This window comes from Ranitomeya imitator, chromosome 10 (assembly GCF_032444005.1).
Source record: "Ranitomeya imitator isolate aRanImi1 chromosome 10, aRanImi1.pri, whole genome shotgun sequence".
NCBI lineage: Eukaryota > Metazoa > Chordata > Amphibia > Anura > Dendrobatidae > Ranitomeya > Ranitomeya imitator.
The window spans coordinates 45,526,545-45,549,222 of NC_091291.1; the positions used below are offsets into that span (position 1 = coordinate 45,526,545).

At 38.6% G+C, this 22,678-nt stretch overlaps 1 protein-coding gene across 1 annotated transcript in view; it reads right to left on the reverse strand.

Moving 5' to 3' along the window:
- GRIN2D (glutamate ionotropic receptor NMDA type subunit 2D) overlaps nucleotides 1-22,678 on the reverse strand; it is a 593,213-nt gene that overhangs the window by 174,631 nt on the left and 395,904 nt on the right. Inside the window, exon 7 of the mRNA XM_069740746.1 lies at nucleotides 17,010-17,135. Within this exon, the coding sequence (XP_069596847.1) occupies nucleotides 17,010-17,135 (126 nt within the window). The remainder of the gene's footprint in view (nucleotides 1-17,009; nucleotides 17,136-22,678) is intronic.

Below are 22,678 nucleotides of genomic sequence, written 5' to 3' on the forward strand. Positions count from 1 at the left end.
AATAGACAGGTCATGTGACTGACAGCTGCCGTATTTCCTATATGGTACATTTGTTGCTCTTGTAGTTTGTCTGCTTATTAATCAGATTTTTATTTTTGAAGGCTAATACCAGACTTGTGTGTGTTTTAGGGCGAGTTTCGTTTGTCAAGTTGTGTGTGTTGAGTTGTGTGTGGCGACATGCATGTAGCGACTTTTGTGAGATGAGTTTTGTGTGGCAACATGCGTGTAGCAACTTTTTGTGTGTCAAGTTGCATGTGACAGGTTAGTGTAGCAAGTTGTGTGCAGCAAGTTTTGCGCATGGCGAGTTTTGCGCGTGTTGAGTTTTATGTCTGGTGCCTTTTGAGTATGTGCAAGTTTTGTGTGAGGCAACTTTTGCATGTGTTGCAAATTTTGTGCATGTGGCAATTTTTCCGCATGTGCAAGTTTTGCATGTGGCGAGTTTTCCATGAGGTGAGTTTTGCACTTGTAGCGAGTTTTGCGTGAGCCTATTTTTTGCATGTGGCGAGTTTTGCGCGTGGTGAGTTTTGAGCGGCGACTTTTGTGTTTCGACTTTTATGTGGCGAGGTTGGTGTATGTGTGGTGAAATGTGTGCTGAGGGTAGTATATGTGTTCAAGCACGTGGTAGGGTGTGGCGCATTTTGTGTGTGTGTTCATATCCCCGTGTGTGGTGAGTATCCCATGTCGGGGTCCCACGTTAGCAACTGCACAGTATATACTCTTTGGCGCCATCGCTCTCACTCTTTAAGTCCCCCTTGTTCATATCTGGCAGCTGTCAATTTGCCTCCAACACTTTTCCTTACACTTTTTCCCCATCATGTAGATAGGGGCAAAATTGTTTGGTGAATTGGAAAGCGCAGGGTCAAAATTTCACCTCACAACATAGCCTATGACGCTCTCAGGGTCCAGACGTGTGACTGTGCAAAATTTTGTGGCTGTAGCTGCGACGCCTCCAACACTTTTCCTTTCACTTTTTCCCCATTGTGTAGATAGGGGCAAAATTGTTTGGTGATTTGGAACGCGCAGGGTTAAAATTTCACCTCACAACATAGCCTATGACGCTCTCGGGGTCCAGACGTGTGACTGTGCAAAATTTTGAGGCTGTAGCTGCGACGGTGCAGATGCCAATCCCGGACATACACACACACATACACACATACACACATTCAGCTTTATATAGTAGATTACATTGACTTCTATTTGAACAGTTGTTTCCCCAGGACATTCTGAGTGTCCAATATTTCTAACATACCCTAGGTGCACGCAGTGGAGGAGTCTGGATGATCCTTATATGGTCTTCCAGCTGTTACTTATATTAGCCCTTTGGCTTTTTAATTGTTTTTAAATGTGTTTTTTTCTTTCTTGTATGTCTGAATCACAATAAATGTAATATATTTTGTTTACAACGGTGATCCTTGCCATGGTTTACGCACTTCTTTTTTCTCATTTGTTTGTGCCTGACGAAGTGTATGGCTAGTGATCCCTTATATTCCTTTGTAGCCCCCTTAGCATTCTCTCAATTCCCAGTTCTATGACTGCAGAACAATTTGCAGTGAGTATGCAGTAGGTCTCCATGGAAAAGTAACAGCAACCTTAGTATACATAATAGTTTTCCACACAGGTATAGAGAATATTATTAATTGATACATAGTTGCATTTCTTCTAAGAAAAAAAAGTGCTCTCAAAATTGAATATTGCATGTATGTATCTTATTTTACTTAAAATATTTTTTTCTCAAAAAAATAAAAAACTTTTAATTAGTTTTACCCACTTATACTTTTTATGCAGCATGCTATTTCTGATTAGGTACAGATATTTATTAAAATGCAAGTATACATTCTAGCATAGGTTAACTTGGCTTAGATAACAAGGCAATACGCTATCATTGTGCCTAAAAAGTACGTTTCAAAAAATTACTTGAGTCCTGAATGAACAAAGAATGGGTGGCACTCACCAACCATATAAAAATCCTTTATTCCAAGTCCTTAAAATATGACGAGAAAATGGGGTGAACACTTGATGGATGATGGCCGTTTCACGCTATCCGCGCTTCATCGAGACCTGAGCACAGGACTTATTGAAGCATGGATGGCAAAAGACGGCCATCGTCCATCGTCCACGCCATTCTTTTGTTGCCATATTTTAAGGACTTGGTATAAACAATTTTTATACGAAGCGTAAGTGCCACCCTTTCTTTGTTCATTCAGGGATATAGTTAACAGATTCTTTTTTTGTGTTGTGCACCGGAGCTTCCTTGTGACCGATGTTTCCGTACTGTCCTATGAGGCATAGCTAAGTGGCAGCGGTGAGATATTTTGGTGCCATTGTTTCCTTCTTTACTTTTTTGGCATACAGGAAATAACTTGACATTGGTCAATGGTTTGTGAAATGTCAACTTGCTAAGTTATTTTTATTCTATTCGTGAGATAATTTATGTCACAAGATTGTGCACTGTGATTCAAGATAACTAGTCTTGAACAAGTGTGTTCGTTACTTTAGTTTTCCGAGCATGCTCGGGTGTACTCTGAGTATCATGGGCATGCTCGTAGATTATGTTTGAATACCTGCAGCTGCATGATTTACAGCTGCTAGACAGCCTGAATACATGTTTGGATTCTCTAACAAACAGGCAATCCCTGTATGTGTTCAGGTTGTCTAACAGCCGCAAATCAAGCAGCGGTGGATAGGGTTGAGCGAAACGGGTCGAGATTTTTCAAAAGTCACCGACTTTTGGCAAGGTCGGGTTTCATGAAACCCGACCCGACCCCAGTGTGGGGTCGGCCATGAAGTCGGCGATCTTTTGAATCTGGAATCGGAATTCTGATACCGATTCCCGATATGTTTAAGATATCGGGAATTGGTATCGGAATTCAGATTAAAGTGTAAAATAAAGAATTAAAATAAAAAATATCGCAATACTTACCCTCTGACGCGCCCTGGTACTAACCGGCAGTCTTCCTTCCTTAGAATCAGCCTTCCAGGACCTGGCGATGACGTCGTGGTGACGTCGCGGCTTGTGATTGGCCGCGCGGCCGCCCATGTGACCGCTCGCGCGACCAATCAGAAGCCGTAACGTCACCGAAGGTCCTTCAAGCGCTGATTCTTAGGAAGGAAGGCTGTCGGAAGGAAGCAGGGCGCTTCCGAGGGTGAGTATGTTCCTATTAGGTATATACTCACCCTCGGAAGCGCCCTGCTTCCTTCCGACAGCCTTCCTTCCTAAGAATCAGCGCTTGAAGGACCTTCGGTGACGTCACGGCTTCTGATTGGTCGCGCGAGCGGTCACATGGGCGGCCGCGCGGCCAATCACAAGCCGCGACGTCACCGCAATGTCACCGCCTAATAGGAATATACTCACCCTCGGAAGCGCCCTGCTTCCTTCCGACAGCCTTCCTTCCTAAGAATCAGCGCTTGAAGGACCTTCGGTGACGTCACGGCTTCTGATTGGTCGCGCGAGCGGTCACATGGGTGGCCGCGCGGCCAATCACAAGCCGCGACGTCACCGCCAGGTCCTGGAAGGCTGATTCTAAGGAAGGAAGACTGCCGGTTAGTACCAGGGCGCGTCAGAGGGTAAGTATTGCGATATTTTTTATTTTAATTCTTTATTTTACACTAAAATATGGATCGCAGGGCCTGAAGGAGAGTTTCCGCTCCTTCAGACCCTGGGAACCATGGAAACACAATGCACTGCATTGGGTTTCGAGTTTCGGACGACCCCGACCCCGACTTTTTTATAGGATCGGCCGATTTCACTCGACCCGACTTTTGAAAAAGTCGGGTTTCGTGAAACCCGACCCGATCCTATAAAAATAAAGGTCGCTCATCCCTAGCGGTGGAAACAAAAACATAATCTACAAGCACATCAAAGATACTCAGAGAAAACTCGAGCATGCTCGGAAAACTCGAGTAACGAGCACTATCGCTCTTCACTAACCTTTGCTACATCTGTACGTACTCCAGTCTGATATGCAGAATACGGAATTTGCAGTGCGTACATTACGAAGGCAACCTAAGTATAGTTGGGATGTAATCCATAATAACAATTCATGAGCTCTTATTGTTCATAGTTCTTTTACATTGTTTTTCCATACCTTCTTTTATCAAAAGTTCCAGTTTATTGTCTTTTTAACAATAAAATCCAAGAAAAAGGAAAAATTGAAGTTGGAACTCAATAGAAACCAAGAACAGATGGGACTAATAGGTTGACGCTAATGTATTATATTAATATGCAGTTGAACCGTTCTTATTGCTATTGCCATTTTGTTTCTATTTAAACTCAAAGAAAAATGAATGAAATCCTAGTAGCTAAACTAGGGAACCTTAAAAAATAATAAAATACAGATTTCGTTTTTTTCTTCCTTGTTTCCTCTATTGTTCTTCGCGAACAGACTTTGTCACTTACAGCAATAATAATTGGCATTTTTATGGCACATTTCACCCACTGAGAATATTCGTTCATTTTAAATTTGTAGCAATACTGAAAAACACTGGGCACAAGGCCATCCTCAAGATGAAACGAAAAAGGATATAGATGTGAGAAATAAAGGGAAACACTTTCAATGCAATTTTCCAAAGAGGGGTAATAGTTGTGACTTGGCCTCCCCTTTGCTCAAAGCCAAGTTTTATAAGGAACAAAATAGTAGATCAGATAGAGTAGATACATAGTACACTAGATGTTTTACACTCACAAGCCATGTTTTAGTTAGTGGAAATGTATCATTAGAAAATGAGCTATTATTTTTTTTTCTTAAATGTATGCTATAAAAAAATCCATATCATTTTCCAAATTGCTAGCTATGTCAACTCCTTCCTAACTCAGCAAATTTTTTCATGTTTGCACTTTTTACTCCTTTTCTTCCAAGGGCCATAACTTTTTTTATTTTTCCCATCAACATATCAGCACAAAAGCTGGACTTTATATTGTGAAACGAGTTGTAGTTTTGAATGACACCATTAACTTTATTATATAATGGACTAAAAATGGAAAATAATTTAAAGGGCAGTGAAATGGGCAACATGATTCTTCAGACGAGTACAATTATGGAGATATGAAACTTGGATTGTTCTTTTATTTTATCTAATTGGTGAAAAAATTGAAATTTGTTAAAAAAAAATTTGTTTTTGTCATAATTTTCTGAGACATGTATTTTTTTTTAATTTTTTGGTCAATGGAAATTTGTGAGGGCTTGTTTTTTGCAGGATATGCTGATACTTTTAATAAAATAATATTTTATTTGTTTGCTTTTTGCAGGGTGATGTGTTGACTGCAAAGCAACAATTTTGGTGTTTCATTTTTTTTCTCTTTATGAAGTTTGCAATATAGAATAATTAAGAAATATAATTAATATAAACTACACAATAGTGAAACTGTAATTCAAAAAAACAAGTCATGAAATTATGAAAATCATAGAATTTATAGACATGAAACTGATCTGTAAATTAATAAATACGAACAACATTCATTCAGTATGGAGAATGAGCATCCCACACACAGAAATTCCCACACTTACAGCCTCAGCTGCTATCAATTAGGTTACTAATGGTTCAAGAATGTTCTGCCTCGCTAAATGCTCCTAGGGCAATTGCCGACCAATAATGTTATAGATGTGCTCGATGGGAGACAGCTCTGGGGATGCTGCAGGTTGAAAAATGGCTCATGGGGATAGATTTACTTTCTCTAATTAAAATCTCGTCATGGTATTCCCCACATGATTTCCAGACAAATCTCTGGCTATCATTGTATTCAAGATAAAATTGGGATTTTTTTGCTGAAGAGGATAGCCCTCAATTCCATCCACCATTGCTGTCTTGGTCTGCACCATGATAGTCTTTGAAAGCGTTGGTATCTCACAGCCCAATGTTACACAAAAGCCTTTTGATGATTTGTGCATACAGTGTTTGATGCCTTTGGCATGATATGTGATATCTAATTTAATTTGTAGTGTAGATTGAATCACTATGCGCCTATCTTCAACTAGCCCTACTTTTGAGATTGTGGTGTTGGGTAGCATCATTGGTGTTGGGTAGCATCATGTAACTACTATGAGCAGTCTGTATGGCTTAACATGCTATAAAGGCCTACATTGTCTCTGGCCTTGTCTCCCATCGAGCACATCTGGGATGTCATTGGTAGGCAATTGCAAAGGAAGCTGCCTATATACAGTACAGACCAAAAGTTTGGACACACCTTCTCATTTAAAGATTTTTCTGTATTTTTATGACTATGAAAATTGTAAATTCACACTAAAGGCCTAAAAACTATGAATTAACTCATGTGTAATTACATACTTAACAAAAAATTGTGAAACAGCTGAAAATATGTCTTATAGTCTAGGTTCTTCAAAGTAGCCACCTTTTGCTTTGATGACTGCTTTGCACACTGTTGACATTCTCTAGATGAGCTCCAAGAGGTAGTCACCGGAAATGGTTTTCACCTCACGGGTGTGCCCTGTCAAGTACAATAAGTGGGATTTCTTGCCTTATAAATGGGGTTGAGACCATCAGTTGTGTTGAGCAGAAGTCTGGTGGATACACAGCTGATTATGGCAAGAAAAAAGCAGCAAAGTAAAGAAAAATGAGTTGCCATCATTACTTTAAGAAATGAAGGTCAGTTAGTCCGAAAAATTGGAAAAACTTTGAAAGTGTCCCCAAGTGCAGTTGCAAAAACCATCAAGCACTACAAAGAAACTGGCTCACATGAGGACCGCCCCAGGACAGGAAGACCAAGAGTCTCCTCTGCTTCTGAGGATAAGTTTATCCGAGTCACCAGCCTCAGAAATAGCAAGTTAACAGCAGCTCAGATTAGAGACCAGGTCAATGCCACACAGAGATCTAGCAGCAGACACATCTCTACAACAACTGTTAAGAGGAGACTTTGTGCAGCAGGCCTTCATGGTAAAATAGCTGCTACGAAACCACTGCTAAGGACAGGCAACAAGCAGAAGAAACTTGTTTGGGCTAAAGAACACAGGGAATTGACATTAGACCAGTGGAAATCTGTGCTTTGTTCTGATAAGTCCAAATTTGAGATCTTTGGTTCCAACCACCGTGTCTTTGCGCGATGCAGAAAAGGTGAACAGATGGACACTACATGTCTGGTCCCCACCGTGAATCATGGAGGAGGAGGTGTGATGGTGTGGGGGTGCTTTGCTGGTGAAACGGTTGGGGATTTATTCAAAATTGAAGGCATACTGAACCAGCATGGCTACCACAGCATCTTGCAGCGGCATGCTATTCCACATCCGGTTTGCGTTTAGTTGGACCATCATTTATTTTTCAACAGGACAGTGACCCCAAACACACCTCCAGGCTGTGTAAGGACTATTTGACATTTGACCAAGAAGGAGAGTGATGGGGTGCTACTCCAGATTACCTGTCCTCCACAGTCACCAGACCTGAATCCAATCGAGATGGTTTGGGGTGAGCTGGACCGCAGAGTGAAGGCAAAAGGGCCAACAAGTGCTAAGCATCTCTGGGAACTCCTTCAAGATTGTTGGAAGACCATTCCCGGTGACTGCCTCTTGAAGCTCATCAAGAGAATGCCAAGAGTGTGCAAAGCAGTCATCAAAGCAAAAGGTGGCTACTTTGAAGAACCTAGAATATAATACATAATTTCAGTTGTTTCACACTTTTTTGTTAAGTATATAATTCCACATGTGTTAATTCATAGTTTTGATGCCTTCAGTATGAATGTACAATTTTCATCATCATGAAAATACAGAAAAATCTTTAAATGAGAATGTGTGTCCAAACTTTTGGTCTGTGCTGTATATATATATATATATATATATATATATATATATATATATATATATAATACAGTGGGTACAGAAAGTATTCAGACCGCTTTAAATTTTTCACCGCAGTCATTTGGCAAATTAAAAAAAAATATTTTTTTTCACATTAATGTACACTCTGCATCTCATCTTGACTGAAAAAAACAGAAATGTAGAGATTTTTGCAAATTTGTTAAAAAAGAAAGACTGAAATATCATATGGTCATAAGTATTCAGACCCTTTGCTCAGACACTCATATTTAAGTCACATGCTGTCCATTTCCTTGTAATCCTCCTTGAAATGGCTCTACTCCTTCATTGGAGTCCAGCTGTGCTTAATTAAACTGATAGGACTTGATTTGGAAAGGTGCACACCTGCCTATATAAGACCTCACAGCTCACAGTGCATGTCAGACCAAATGAGAATCATGAGGTCTAAGGAACTGGCCAAGGAGCTCAGAGACAGAATTGTGGCAAGGCACAGATCTGGCCAAGGTTACAACAGAATTTCTGCAGTACTCAAGGTTCCTAAGAGCACAGTTGCCTCCATAATCCTTAAATGGAAGAAGTTTGGGACCACCAGAAGTCTTCCTAGACCTGGCTGTCCAGCCAAACTGAGCAATCGTGGGAGAACAGCCTTGGTGAGAGAGGTAAAGAAGAACCCCAAGATCACTGTGGCTTAGCTCCAGAGATGCAGTAGGGAGATAGGAGAAAGTTCCACAAAGTCAACTATCACTGCAGCCCTCCACCAGTCAGACCTTTATGGCAGAGTGGCGTGACTGAAGTCTCTCATCAGTGCAAGACATATGAAAGCCCGTATAGAGTTTGCTAAAAAACATATTAAGGACTCCCAGACTATGAGAAATAAGATTCTCTGGTCTGATGAGATGAAGATAGAACTTTTTGGTGATAATTCTAAGCAGCATGTGTGGAGAAAACCAGGCACTGCTCATCACCTGCCCAATACAATCCCCACAGTGAAACTTGGTGGTGGCAGCATCATGCTATGGGGATGTTTTTCAGCTGCAGTGACAGGATGACTGGTTGTCATTGGAGGAAACATGAATGCAGCCAAGTACAGAGATATCCTGGATAAAAACCTCTTCCAGAGTGCTCTGGACCTCATACTTGGCCGAAAGTTCACCTTCCAACAAGACAATGACCCTAAGCACACAGCTAAAATAACAAAGGAGTGGCTTCAGAAGAACTCTGTGACCATTCTTGACTGGTCCAGCCAGAGCCCTGACCTAAACCCAATCGAGCATCTCTGGAGAGACCTGAAAATGGCTGTCCACCAACGTTCACCATCCAACCTGACGGAACTGGAGAGAATCTGCAAGGAAGAATGGCAGAGGATCCCCAAATCCAGGTGTGGAAAACTTGATGCATCATTCCCAAGAAGAGTCATGGCTGTACCAGCTCAAAAGGTGCTTCTACTCAATACTGAGCAAAGGGTCTGAATACTTATGACCATGTGATATTTCAGTTTTTCTTTTTTAATAAATTTGCAAAAATTGCTACATTTAGATTTTTTAGTCAAGATGGGGTGCAGAGTGAACAGTAATGAGAAGAAAAAAAATGAAATTTTTTGAATTTACCAAATGGCTGCAATGAAAAAAAGAGTGAAAAATTTAAAGGGGTCTGAATACTTTCCGTACCCACTGTATATAGCTATATATCTATATCTACATATGTGTATATATATATAGGCACTTGCATACTGCTTGAAAAAGGCTCACACACAGAGCTGAAATGTCACACACGATTGGGCTATTAAAATAGCTTTTTCTTGCACTAAAAATTGATGCTGTATACCTGTGAAGCCCTGCGCCCAACTACTGCCATTGTTCAGGTGCTGCCCCCTGCTCAATTTTTTTTATAGGTATATATCTATATCTACATATGTATGTATATAACACATGCAGGTTTTATGTTTTATTGTTTTCCACAAGTTGCACAGAACCAAAACAAACTCATCAACATAAATCTCTAGTCTTGTCCACGTGTTAACTAAACAGAACCTGGCTACTCATACTCGGCTGAGCTAGGCCCAGTTTGGGCAGCCAAAACAGTTATTGTCCATAGGAACCACTGATACTTGTGGTTCTCTGCACACGGCCTCTACAGACTTTTCGCAGGGAGGGATTCAGACCTGTCTCTCTCTCTTCAACTAAAAGACACATCTAATCTGGTCAGTGTCCCTGAGCTGACTACTTTATATGAACACCTAGCCTGGTTATATGCAGAGCCAACCAGGTGTATAGACATTTATGAAGCAGTTATACCAAATATTTTTTATTATTTCTGTCTTTTTAAACTAGGTGAAATGGGGTGATTGAAATTTTTTATAGTTTCAAAAACTTTATTTTTTTTTTCCCAGAAGGGGACTTTGTATGGTAATTCCTCTATGAAGCCTATCTGCAGGTTGGGCTTTTCAGGAGATAACTCTCTTAGTTCTGAAAACGCGCAGGCCTAATGTTTTTTTTTTATTTTTTCCTTTTTGATACTGTAATAGAAATAAAAAAATATTGTTTACATGGTCCTTTCCATTGAGGTTGCTGGATGTCTCCCTGCCTTCTACCTGATCACTTTCTGTCCATGAACGACACCCTTGGTAGATTGAACTGTATCTGATGTGATATTTTTCTTTGCCTTGATATTCAGCATGCCAGATCCTTGTTTCTGCTATCAGGGAAGAGAGTTGGGATGTCCCCAAACATTTTTCGAAACAGAATTATACAGAAATTAGTGGGTCAAAATTTGTCTATTTTGCATGGAGAAATTTAGAAATACATAGATACCATAGAATATAAACACCTACATAGAGTGTAAGTCATTGCAAGGTACCATGATAGGTTCTAAAAATGAATATTCTGTGGCAAGACATGTGCAGGGAACTGCCTGGCAGCTAGGGAATACTTTTTAATGGGTAGAATTGTGGAAAACTAGGATACTAGAAAGGGGGACCAGATTATGGCGCTGTCGTTGCCACCGAGAGAAACAAAGGTGCCGGAACTTCATGTTGCTTCTAGGAAAAATTGTGTTCAAACGCATACAAAACAAATAAAAACTATAAACACAATGCGTTTTGGCTTTTTGTAGCCTTCTTCAGGTGTATGGAGAAAAAGAATGTGACCTTTAGGATATGCAGGGTTATGGCCTCCTCCTTTGACATAAGACATTGAAACGTGTCACTTATAGGAAGCCTAATATGCTTTAGAACAGTGTTCCCCAACTCCGGTCCTCAAGAGCCACCAACAGGTCATGTTTTCAGGATTTCCTTAGTATTGCACAGGTGATGGAATTATTGCCTGTGCAGGTGATGCAATTAACACCTGTGCAATACCAAGGAAATACTAAAAACATGACCTGTTGGTGGCTCTTGAGGACCGGACTTGGTGAACACTGCTTTAGAACTTGGAATCGAAAAGTAAAACAATAGATCGTAGAAAACAAATATAGCAATTTTATTCTAGACCTTGTGACATATGTTCTAAGCAAATACATTTTCCATTTACCTTTTAGCCCGTTTGCCTCAGTCTTTCTCTCATCTTCGAAAAACACTTGACGATTATGAGCATGCCACTAATGGCAGCTGAATTAGGGAAAGTTCTTATCTGGTGTTCTAATTAGCTAATCACATTTTCTCTTGATCAGTAAGAGATACTAATCATCCCCTGAGCCTTTTTTTGTGATTGGAGCTTACTATGTACATCAGAACAATTATCTCAAGCAGATGCAAAGAAGGGAAGAAGAAAAAAAAAACTTCTTGACAATCAGACAGCCCTTCTATTTATTTTAGTGTTCTGCGTTTTGTTAGATTCTAGCTCAGATCTCACACTCGTCGCTTCATAAAATCCTGATGGCGGGTTGGCAAGAAAAGTAATATTACACTTACTGCTTCACAATTCTGTTTGATAAGACTATGTTTACCTACCATAGCCAGATAAAAATGAATAAATGTTGAAGACAGCGTGACGCTTTTTATTTTTCCTCTTTTTCATTGCATTTCTGTTATTTCAATCAAAATATTAATTAAAACATATCTTCTTTACTATTATTTCATCCATCAAATCTAAATCAATGTTTTTCATTGCAATGACATCAATTAATTTTTCTCAAAAATGTAACCCCATCACAACATGCGCCATACATATGGAGCAACCTCAAGGGTTGACTGGAAAGACCTGACCTATAAAACTGTCACACTAGTTAACCCTTTCACTAAACACCATAAAAAATTGGCAAAAAAACTATACTTTTTCATCACACTGCTGATCATAAAGTGGAATAAAACGCGATCAAAAAGTTGAAGATTAATGAAAATGGTATTGCTGGAAATATCATCTTGTCCCAGAAAAAAACAGCAACCGTACAGCTCCATCAGTAGAAAAATAAAAAAGCTATAGCTCTCAGAATAGAGAGAGAGACAAAAAACAAATAATTTTTCTAAAAAATAGCTTATATTGTGCAAAAGCGCCAAAACATAAAAATAGGATATCAATGAGGTATGTCTTTAATCTTAATGACCAGAAGAATAAAGCTGGCCTATCATTTTTACAAAATGATAAACGGCCTAATTCCTAAATTGATGATTTTCGCTTATTCTGCCTCCTAAAAATCGGAATGGAAAGCAACAAAAAAATTTCATGTGTCCAAAAATGGTAATAATGGTAATAAATACAAAACAAGCCTTACATAACTCTGCAGAAATATAAAAAAAAATTATGGATCTCAAAATATGGTGATGCAAAAACTTTGTTTTGCAAAAAAAAGCATTTTTAGTGTGTGACAGCGGCCAAGCATAAAAATCCTGATATAAATCTGATATCTCTGTAATTGCACCAACCAGAAGGATAAAGTTGTCTAATCACACAGCACGAGGAACAGCGTAAAAAATAAATAAAGCCAATTTTTGGCCTGCTCTTGAATTGTTCAATCTGCCTTGCAAAGATCACAGTAAGACTTGTCTTACATTTATCCTGCGCTCTACGGTGAGCGGTTACACGGAGGTTTCGATCTAAGGTCGGTGTCCATCTAGTGCATCACATCCGATGCAATATACCAATGACACTCTACTCCTGCTTTGCTACAAGCCAGAGCTGAGTATCAGTGCTCGGTGCGTGGATCCTCTTGCATGAGAGGATAACAGCACAGCTGTGGAGGAGACGGAAACATTATTTTATCCATCTCCTTTGCTGTCAGTGTCGGCGGGAATCATACTACACTTGGGTGGTGTCCGAGTGCAGTGAGATGTTTCACACACAACCATGAACTTATATGGGTGTGTGTAATCCGAATTTGGTATGCAATCGCATCATAATGTGATTTTTTTTCCTGTCCGATCCCGATCCGATCGGAGCAGGAAAAAAAAACACTACTGAGAAAATAAGCATAGGGCTATATTGGTATGAATGCAATCTGATTTTTAATCACAAGTGGAAGCAAGCCATAATTCTCCAAATGAGGTGATTCACATGAAACCCAGAGGTAATCCATTCAATAAAAGGAGGCAGCAGAGTTACTCTGGATTCTTTCTGGCCTCTGTTAAGTAGTAGAGATAAGTGAACTTGTTTGGAAAATTTTAGCCAATCTCAAATTCGGTGCAAACATTGCACATTTGGATTTGTGTTTGGATTTCCAACCTTTTTCCTTAAAAATTGTCAAAAGTTGGCCAAAGTTTGGTAAATAATCGAATTTTCTAAGGGCTCTTTCAGACATCAGCGTTCTAGTAGTAGCACGGGTGGCAAAACAAACCGCACATGTGCACACTGATAAGACTCTGATGATATCCATGTGTCATCAGTATGACACGTAACGGCACCTGGGAATCAGCGGTACTGTTTTCACTGTTCCCTGATGCCAGGTGCTGAAGTGAAGACAGCTCACATCACTATCCCCTGCTCATACTGCAATCAGCGCTCCCAGAGGACAATTTTGACAATTTTAATTTTGATAACCAGCCAGGAAAAACTGACTTCTGGGAGGCTGCAGCCCTCAGCTGTCAGCTTCAAGGCTGGTTATACAACTCTCAACATTGTCCCCTGCCAGCGCTGATCACAGCATGAGGAAATAAAGGAAAAGTGTGTTTTGTTTTTATTTCAAATAAACGACTTTATACTTGTTGTGTGTTTATTTACAATACAATTATAGGATTAGTAATGAATAGGTGCCTAAAGGTACCTTCACACTGAACAACTTAACAACGATATCGCTAGTGATCCGTGACGTTGCAGCATCCTGGCTAGCGATATCGTTGTGTTTGACACACAGCAGCGATCTGGATACTGCTGTGACATCATTGGTCGGAGCAGAAAGGCCAGAACTTTATTTCGTCGCTGGATCTCCCGCAGATATCGCTGAATCGGCGTGTGTGACGCCGATTCAGTGATGTCTTCACTGGTAACCAGGGTAAACATCGGGTTACTAAGTGCAGAGCCGCGCTTAGTAACCCGATGTTTACCCTGGTTACCAGTGTAAATGTTAAAAAAAAAAAACACTACATACTTACATTCCGGTGTCTGTCACGTCCCCCGACGTTCTGCTTCCCTGCACTGTGTCAGCGCCGGCTGACCGTAAAGCAGAGCACAGCGGTGACATCACCACTCTGCTTTACGGCTGGCGCTTACACAGTGCAGGGAAGGTGACGGGGAGGGACGCAACAGACACCGGAATGTAAGTATGTAGTGTTTTTTTTTACATTTACACTGGTAACCAGGGTAAATATCGGGTTACTAAGCGCGGACCTGCGCTTAGTAACCCGATGTTTACCCTGGTTACCCAGGGATTTCGGCATCGTTGGTCGCTGGAGAGCTGTCTGTGTGACAGCTCTCCAGCGACCACACAGCGACGCTGCAGCGATCGGCATCACTGTCTAGATCGCTGCAGCATCGCTAAATGTGATGGTACCTTTACAGACAACTCTCCATTACTAAACTGTGGCCTTTATGTCACCGGACAATGCAAAGGTATTATTAGCTAAAGCTGACAGCTGAGGGTTGCAGCTCCCAACTGTCAGTTTTACCTGGCTGGTTATCAAATATATATGGGAACCCCTCATCATTTTTTGGGGGGTGTTCCATTTTAATAACCAGTAAAGGCTACGTATACAGTTGTATAGCCTTTATGAATATTTCCAGAATAGCAGCAGCTAATCTATATTGGAAACAAGTGATGAGGCATGTTGAAATTTCTTTTTTCCCCATCATATGCTGGAAAAGTTATTGATACTCCTTACAGTTGTGGCAGAAGGTCACTATAAAGAGAGGAGGAAGAGGTAGTTTATGTTTTCAACCTTATGCCAGTGGTGGGTTCTGTATTATATGCCCCATAGCTCTATAATAGATGTGTGCACTATTTAATAGTTTGTACCATTAAGATAGTACACTTTAATCAAATATTATGAAATAATAACAAGTTCAACAATATGATGTGTTAATTTTTTTCCTATGCTACAAAATCTAAATAAATGTGCCCCTGCTATTTACTGTATTATTTGCTGTGCTCAATCAGGCAGATCTGCTTCAGTTCATGACCAGCACATACCTCAGCTCCTGGCCAGTGAATGAAGCATAAGTCAGTTATGATCATTTATGGGTATACAGAGGAAATGAGGATTGCTGGCAGTGGCTTCTTTCTGTGAGATAAAAAGTTTCCTTGCCTGATTTATGATAGGAGCAAGTGTTTCTGCCACATCTCCAGTCCTCTGAAATCATCAATAATCAAGTCAGTGATGTAGGAGCCCAGGCAGTCACGGATGTAATGTGTCACTAATTGCATTTAATATGAGCTCCTAGGACTAATGACATGGCAAAAACACTTGCTCCTGTGAAAAAACAAACAGGGAAATGTGTTACCTCACAGAAAGAAGCAGTTGCAAATCCCTGCTTTGTCATCTGTGTATTCTCTCATGCTTCATCCCCTATTTAGAAGCTGTGGTATGTGCCAAGCAAATACTAAACCAGCTCTACATGGTTGAGACAGCAAATAAGATAGACAATTAACAGGGACACTTTTTGTCAGTACAAGAGCATGTTTTTTTTAAATAAATCCAAATGTGCAAGTTATTATTATTCTAATATATTTTAGTTAAAGATTTATTGATTGTGGGACAATCCCTTTGACTAGAGTGGAGAGTATTGATGTATGAACCGCTTTTTGATATCAATGAGAACTATGTAATGCATAACATTTATTGATGTTAAACACAATCATTTAGTGAGCTTAAACACAAGGTACAGATAATTACAGGGGCTAGCATTATTGTACAGCTACCCTTAAATAAAACATTTAACGAAAAATATGTTTAAACAGTTTTCAAAAATGTGGAAAGTAAAACTTTTGACCAGAGATGCGCAGATCTGGCAAAATTTAAATTCGCCAAATCTTGTGCTTTTCCTTGGAAATTCAACTAGCAGCAATGTTTTCTCTTCAAACGGAATATTCCTTATTATGCTAAGGGGTCTCTTCTTTTCATTTAATTTTTTTTATCTTTTGCCCACCCTCTAAGGTTTAGCAAAATAATTGCCATAAATTCTTGAGTTTCATGGTGAGATCTCAGGTGTTTAGAGATTAGCAAATATTGAAGTTTTACTAGTGGCAAATATTGAATAACAACATTTCAGCTAATGGCTTTAGTCTTCCTTTTGTGAGTATCCTTCGATTTTTGATTCGTCAATTGTACAAGACAAGAATCAGATAAATTGTAAAATTAATCTCCCACTCATGTATTACTCATATCAGTAAAAGTAGTTTAGAGAAAAAAAAGAAAATGTTTTCATTTATTATTTTAGGTAGTAAAATATAATTTAAGTGTAACATTTCTCTTAAGTAATAGAAGACGACTAAAAAGTCACAAAGACGAGTTACATTTGGACAGTAGTTCGGGAGTCAAATATACTTTAAATCTATAAAGCCAGGCTGTGATACAGAACACTGTGCACTAAAAAATGGCAGGATCACAAAAAATTTCAGTTTCACATCTTCAACGGTACAAGCCTGTGGCAAAATAGCTAAGAACATGGAAAGCTAAAAATAAAATAATGACATCCTCAACTATCAATCGTTAGAAAGTTATCATGAAGGAGAGTAAGGATAAATCAGGGAGAAATAAAAAAAAATGGAAGAAACAGACCAGTCAAAAAGCTGAACTACAACCACGGCAATTAAGAACAACTAAAGAGCAAAGTGCAAGACGATTTCAAGAATTGAAAGGGGAAGTGTTGCGGTTTAGGTACTTACTCTTTCCTGTGGAGAGACTTCGGTTATATCCAACAGGGCTGAAATACTCAAAGATGAAAACAGTCACAGCGACCACAGTAAGACACATGACAAACATCATGACCCAAACGGCAGGGCTGTACGGCTCTGGAAAAGAAGATGAGACTCTTGAGCACAGAAACAATAAAATACAATTATATAAGACACAACAGTACATTTCGAACTATATTATCACCTTTGTTACAATTGTTGTGTTACCATTCTAATTGTGGTGTCCACTTTATGTTCCCAATAAAACACTTTATTCCTTAAGTTATTCAACATTTTTGACTAATATTTTGTGAGATGTACGACTAGTTTTGTTATATTTACGGTATACCATAAACTGTATCACTCTGAGGCCTGCTGACATAAAAGAAGCAGACCCATCAATGTTTTTATTCTCCTAATATATTGAAATTATATTACACAGCACTGTGTACTTACAATTGCTCATTTTGCATTTCTACCCGGTAAATTATTCTCTTTGCTCTATGTAGAAACAGGAAGTCTCTTGTCTCTGCATCATTCCCCTCTTCGACTCATGACCCAGATGTTTCCGCCTCCCCCATGCTAGAAATTTTGGCAGGAAAAATAGTCTTTTAACTACTGCAGAATTGCTAATTCCAATAGGTGGCAATAGAGTTCAAAGCTTTCTTCCTTTTCAGAAGAGGCAATTTTCATATGTAGAGCTTAGAAGATTTCTGTTAGTCAGTTTTAAATCACATAAAGATTATTATTATTATGAAGTCATAGACCTAATGAAAAACAGAATGATTACCTGGGTAGAAACTAAAAATGAGCAATTGTAAGTACACAGTGCTATATCATTTGATGACTGCATAATTTTAAGAGGACACCTATTTTGGAGGAAGAGCTTCTTTAAAGAAACACTTCCAAGAAATTTTGATTTGGGAAACCTTTCTAAATACTTTCTGATCTCCATCTTCCATGGTTAACTGTACTTCTCCTGTCAACTTCTAATTCACTGACATGGTTGAAATTCACCAGATCATACAGGAGTTAGCAAACATGACTGCATTTTCGGTCAGAGTGTGACAGTGCTGTCCGTGAAAAAAGGACAATACATGGAACACAAAAGTTATTTAATGGGTCAATGTAGATTAACAATTTTTTTTCACAGACCGAATCTATGTGTGAAAAAAATTGAAAGCATGCACTTGAATGTCTGATGAGATTCACCCATGAAAGTCTAAGGGTGCACAAAAAGCCTCTTTCTGATAGATAAAAGTGACTTTTGGCACACACAAACTCCTGGGTAATTTGGCGAGTCGGAATTTCAGTCACGCGAGTGAGAAGATGACTGGAGCTGTGCTGTAAACTGAGGAAGTTGTTGATCGGTGAGCATTTTATTGCACTTCTATTACACAACACACATATGTAGACAGTTTTTGCAAATAAAAAATTGGGAGTGGTTATTTAAACCGGGATAAAAAATTTCCTTGGAGATCCTTAGGCAACCTTGGTCGAAGAGCCATAATCTCTGCCGGCATGTTACAACTCTTATCGCTCTTGATTATTACGCCATCGACTTGGCTTTCATCTAAATTAAAATGAGTACTTGTATTGTTCATAAAATAACAATTTTCTGAACATCTTTTTTCTTAAATTTTTCACTCAGATGTATTTTGAAAGATTTCTTCTAGAAATAGATGAGTAAATTGTTAGCTGAGTGTTACTATTGTCAGCAGGGTGTTTTTCTACCTCTGCGACACTGCCCAATTAGGGCTGACAGTATCAGACTGTGTAGGAACTCAACCCTTTGATCAGAGGAAACTATGATGCCCAATTATCAATTCATTTAAAAAAAATATTCTGCAAGGAATTGCACAAATTAATTTGGAGAAAGATGATCCAGAATTCTTCTTTTATGCAGAATGCAAGCATTAAATCGACATGTCAGGAGCTGTGACAAGTAATTGTTAACAATAGCCTACATGGTGAATCTTCCAAAAAGAAGTCATTACATAGGAAAAAAAAGTAAAAATATAGTATTTTCATTTTATTAATTCAATTTCTTTACGAAGAAGAAAGGTTATTCTTCCATTATCATTCTAGCAACCGGTTTCCTAAACTCAAAGAAACAAAACTACAATTTGGTGTGTGTCCTCAATATCTTGTGTCCTATGTATAATCTTAGAAGAGTTGTCCAGGAATTAACAAAATAACAAAATATCCGTTACTCATCACTAGACGTTCACCACTTTGGCCATTACTGCTGATTCTGTAGCAAAAGGGCATTGTTGAATATAACGGGTGAATACAGCTTCTTTAAGGATTTTATTAGATTTTCTGCTTGTGGGCAAATGTTTGAAAATGTAAAACTTCCCCTATAACACTGTTCAGGAATTATAAAAAAAGTCGATAAAAGTTAAATTTACATTACTATATTTAGTTTTTTCCTTTTTTCATCATTACAATATTATAATATTGCCACTCCTTTTTTTCCCGGTTCTGCTATTCTCATGCCTAAAGGATAGTTACCACAAATACTGGAGTCCTGGTGCATTTGCATGCTACTCTGACCGTATTGCTGCACTATTAAAGAGTCATTTTTTTACGCTGCTCTTAATATTTCTATAATTTTTTTCAGTAAGAAGAAATCTGTTATTCTTGTATGTATTGTATCTTAATCTTGGAAAGATTATAATAATTTTGATGAACAGAATGTATAAAAACTACAAGAATTGGCTTAAATTTGATGCATAAAATATACAAAAGTGGAGAGAAATACGGTATTGTTGTCATAAATACAGTTATAATTATACAGCTCAAAGGCTGGGGGCATTGGATCTCTGTCTGTATCCCCCACTGTGAACAGATAATTGAAGCAGCTCATCTGATGAAGAGCCGACATGTAGTTTGAATATAGAGTAATTAACAGGCGTCTGTCAATGTTGGATGACCATCTGGGCCGGCAGAGATGTCCTACATGGTTCTACTTGCACAAATAAGGTAAAAAAAAATGCTTAAGATTTTCTACGTTGGTGGCCAAGACTCCAGTCCACACACGACTGGCTGTTTTTATTTATGGTCGTCCTTTATAACGCTGTTGCGACCCCTACTGATATTTTCATTATCTGATGTGTATGGAGAAGATTGACTGGCCAATATGCAAAAGTCAAGTATTAGTTAAGGTGCATTCACACAACATTATTATCATGAATAAATGTTGATAAGAATGCTCATTTCACAATAATGATACAGGAAAGATATATATCTTGGTACCGTCTTAGTACAGGAATGCATGTGTCGCATGGATTTATGTCTTTTTACATCAACTAAGGAACTTGCCCCTCAGACAATGAGGGGTCATCACAACAGAACCAGACCCCAATTAGAGGACAATAAAACATTCCTTATCTAAGAACTGGTCCAATATTTATGGACGTAACTGTTTATCACTCATGGTAATTCTGCTTCATGTCACCTGTCTTATCTATTTTGTTTTTGTTTTTTTTTTCTGTGCTATGTTGTGCATAAATATGTGATTCTTCAGAATTTTTTTAGTCTTTGCCTGATGAAGAGACCTGTGTCATCTCGAAAGCTTGCAATTTGTTACCATATTTTCAGTTAGCCATTAAAAGGTATCAACCACTGAGGACTCTCAATTCTAAATATTTTTCATTTCACAATAATTGTGCAGTCTAAACAGACAGCCAAACACAGAATGAATGACTAAAATGCTCATTTGTTGGTGAAATTACTTTTTGGTTTGCACAAACAAATCATTGCTCTCCGCAGATCATCATCTTACGTTAACCTAAGCTGACGATAACATTGGAAGTCTGAATGACGTATTACTGATGTGTTACCAATTATTCAATGTGCATCTGGAGTGCGGTGTACCTGTTTAAATAGACTTTTGAATGATGTCTGACCGGTAAATATCAAACAATTGGCAATTGTTTAACTACGCAAAGTTGGCTAAGGTAAATACATCTGAAAGTTGTCCTATACCCTGCCCAATCCTTTGTAGAGTATCTGAGTTTTTTCTCCATCCTTCAGTATGTAATAAAAAAAAATCCATGCAAATTCATGGAGAAGTCTGGAAAAATAGTCTTTGGGTGAAAAGAGCATGACATTTGAGTTGTGAAAAATAGATGACTAGAAAATCTTAATTTTGATACAGGAAAGATATATATCTTGGTACCGTGTTAGCCAGTGGATAGAAAAATATTTAGAATTGAATTCTAAATATTTTTTTAGAAAATATTAGACCTACAGGGTCAAATATGCAACTAATAAGATAAATAAATTTTTGGAAGTCTAGTAGAAAACATTTGTTGTGCTTCTAAGCATTTTGTGTATTTATTTAACGCCTTCACGACTGATAACATATATTTACATCATCGGTTGTGTTCTTGCCTTTGATGCAGGCTCACAAGCTGAGCATGCATTTTCTTCCCTGTACTCAATGGTTGATTTAATCAGCCATCAAGTGCCTAAGCAGCCACTGGTGGACCCAATATTTACTAGCAGGTGTTAACTATTTAAATGTTGCTGTCAATCACTGACAGCGGCATTTAATATCCACAGACAGGAAGCACATCATTTATCCCATCCCTTGGCACCCCCATCACATGATTGCAGGGTACAAAAGGGTAGTTATGACACCGGGGGTCTGTTTAAGACTCCCGTGCCTTTCATCACGATCCTCTTGTGAACGCCGGCCTGTGACCGGCATTCATAGTAGATAATAATTTGCTATACATAGCAGTGTTGAAGTCATGCTATGTATAGCACAGGCATTTGTACTATTGCAGCTTCAGGTTTCCAAAGAAGACTATTAAATACAATAAAAAAGTAAAAAAAAGTAAAAAAAAATATAAAAAAAAACACAAAGCTCAAATCACCCCCTTTTGGCCCATTAAAATTAAAATAATTAAAAAATACACATATTTGGCATCGCCACATTTGGAAATGTCTTCATTTTATGTTACAGTCACATTCTCTTTTTTTTGCTAATGTCAGTAGGAAAATAAGGGAAATAAGGGTCCGTTTTCCTCTATTTATTCTTTTTATGACCACACAGGACCACAAAAATACATTTAAAAATGTGTTCCTTGTTCAGTAAGAAAAGTTATCAGATATTGGACTCAATTTTTTTTACAAAGTTGGTCTAGAGACATTGATTTGGATTGACAATGGCATTTTTTAAATTTATTTTTTACCTGTCATATCTTACTTATTTATTCACTTAGTCTACACATTGTGCCACCTATAAGGTCATAAATGTGCTTTTGGGAGGATTTAAATATTATAATATTTCCCATGTGACTCAGCTGGTATGTTAGCCTGAGATTCAAGGAACATGCAATCTCCTTGAGTTGTCTATGTATCGTGTGATCCAGCAAGTTCTGCTCCCTTACTATACACATCCATGAGTGCTTTTTTGTATTGTATACACAGCGCTAGTGTAGACACAGAAGGTAATAACCCGTCTGTACTTTTTTATGGGGACTCCAGCTGTCGTGACACCTGGATCCCCACTCCGCCAACTGTTCGATCACATGTAGCGGCACTACTACGCAATGACATTTTAGAACATCACTGCAGAGTATGGATCACCCAGAAATGTAAAGTTTGTGGGTAGTCTAGAAGCAAAAAAGCAATAGGTAAGTATATTT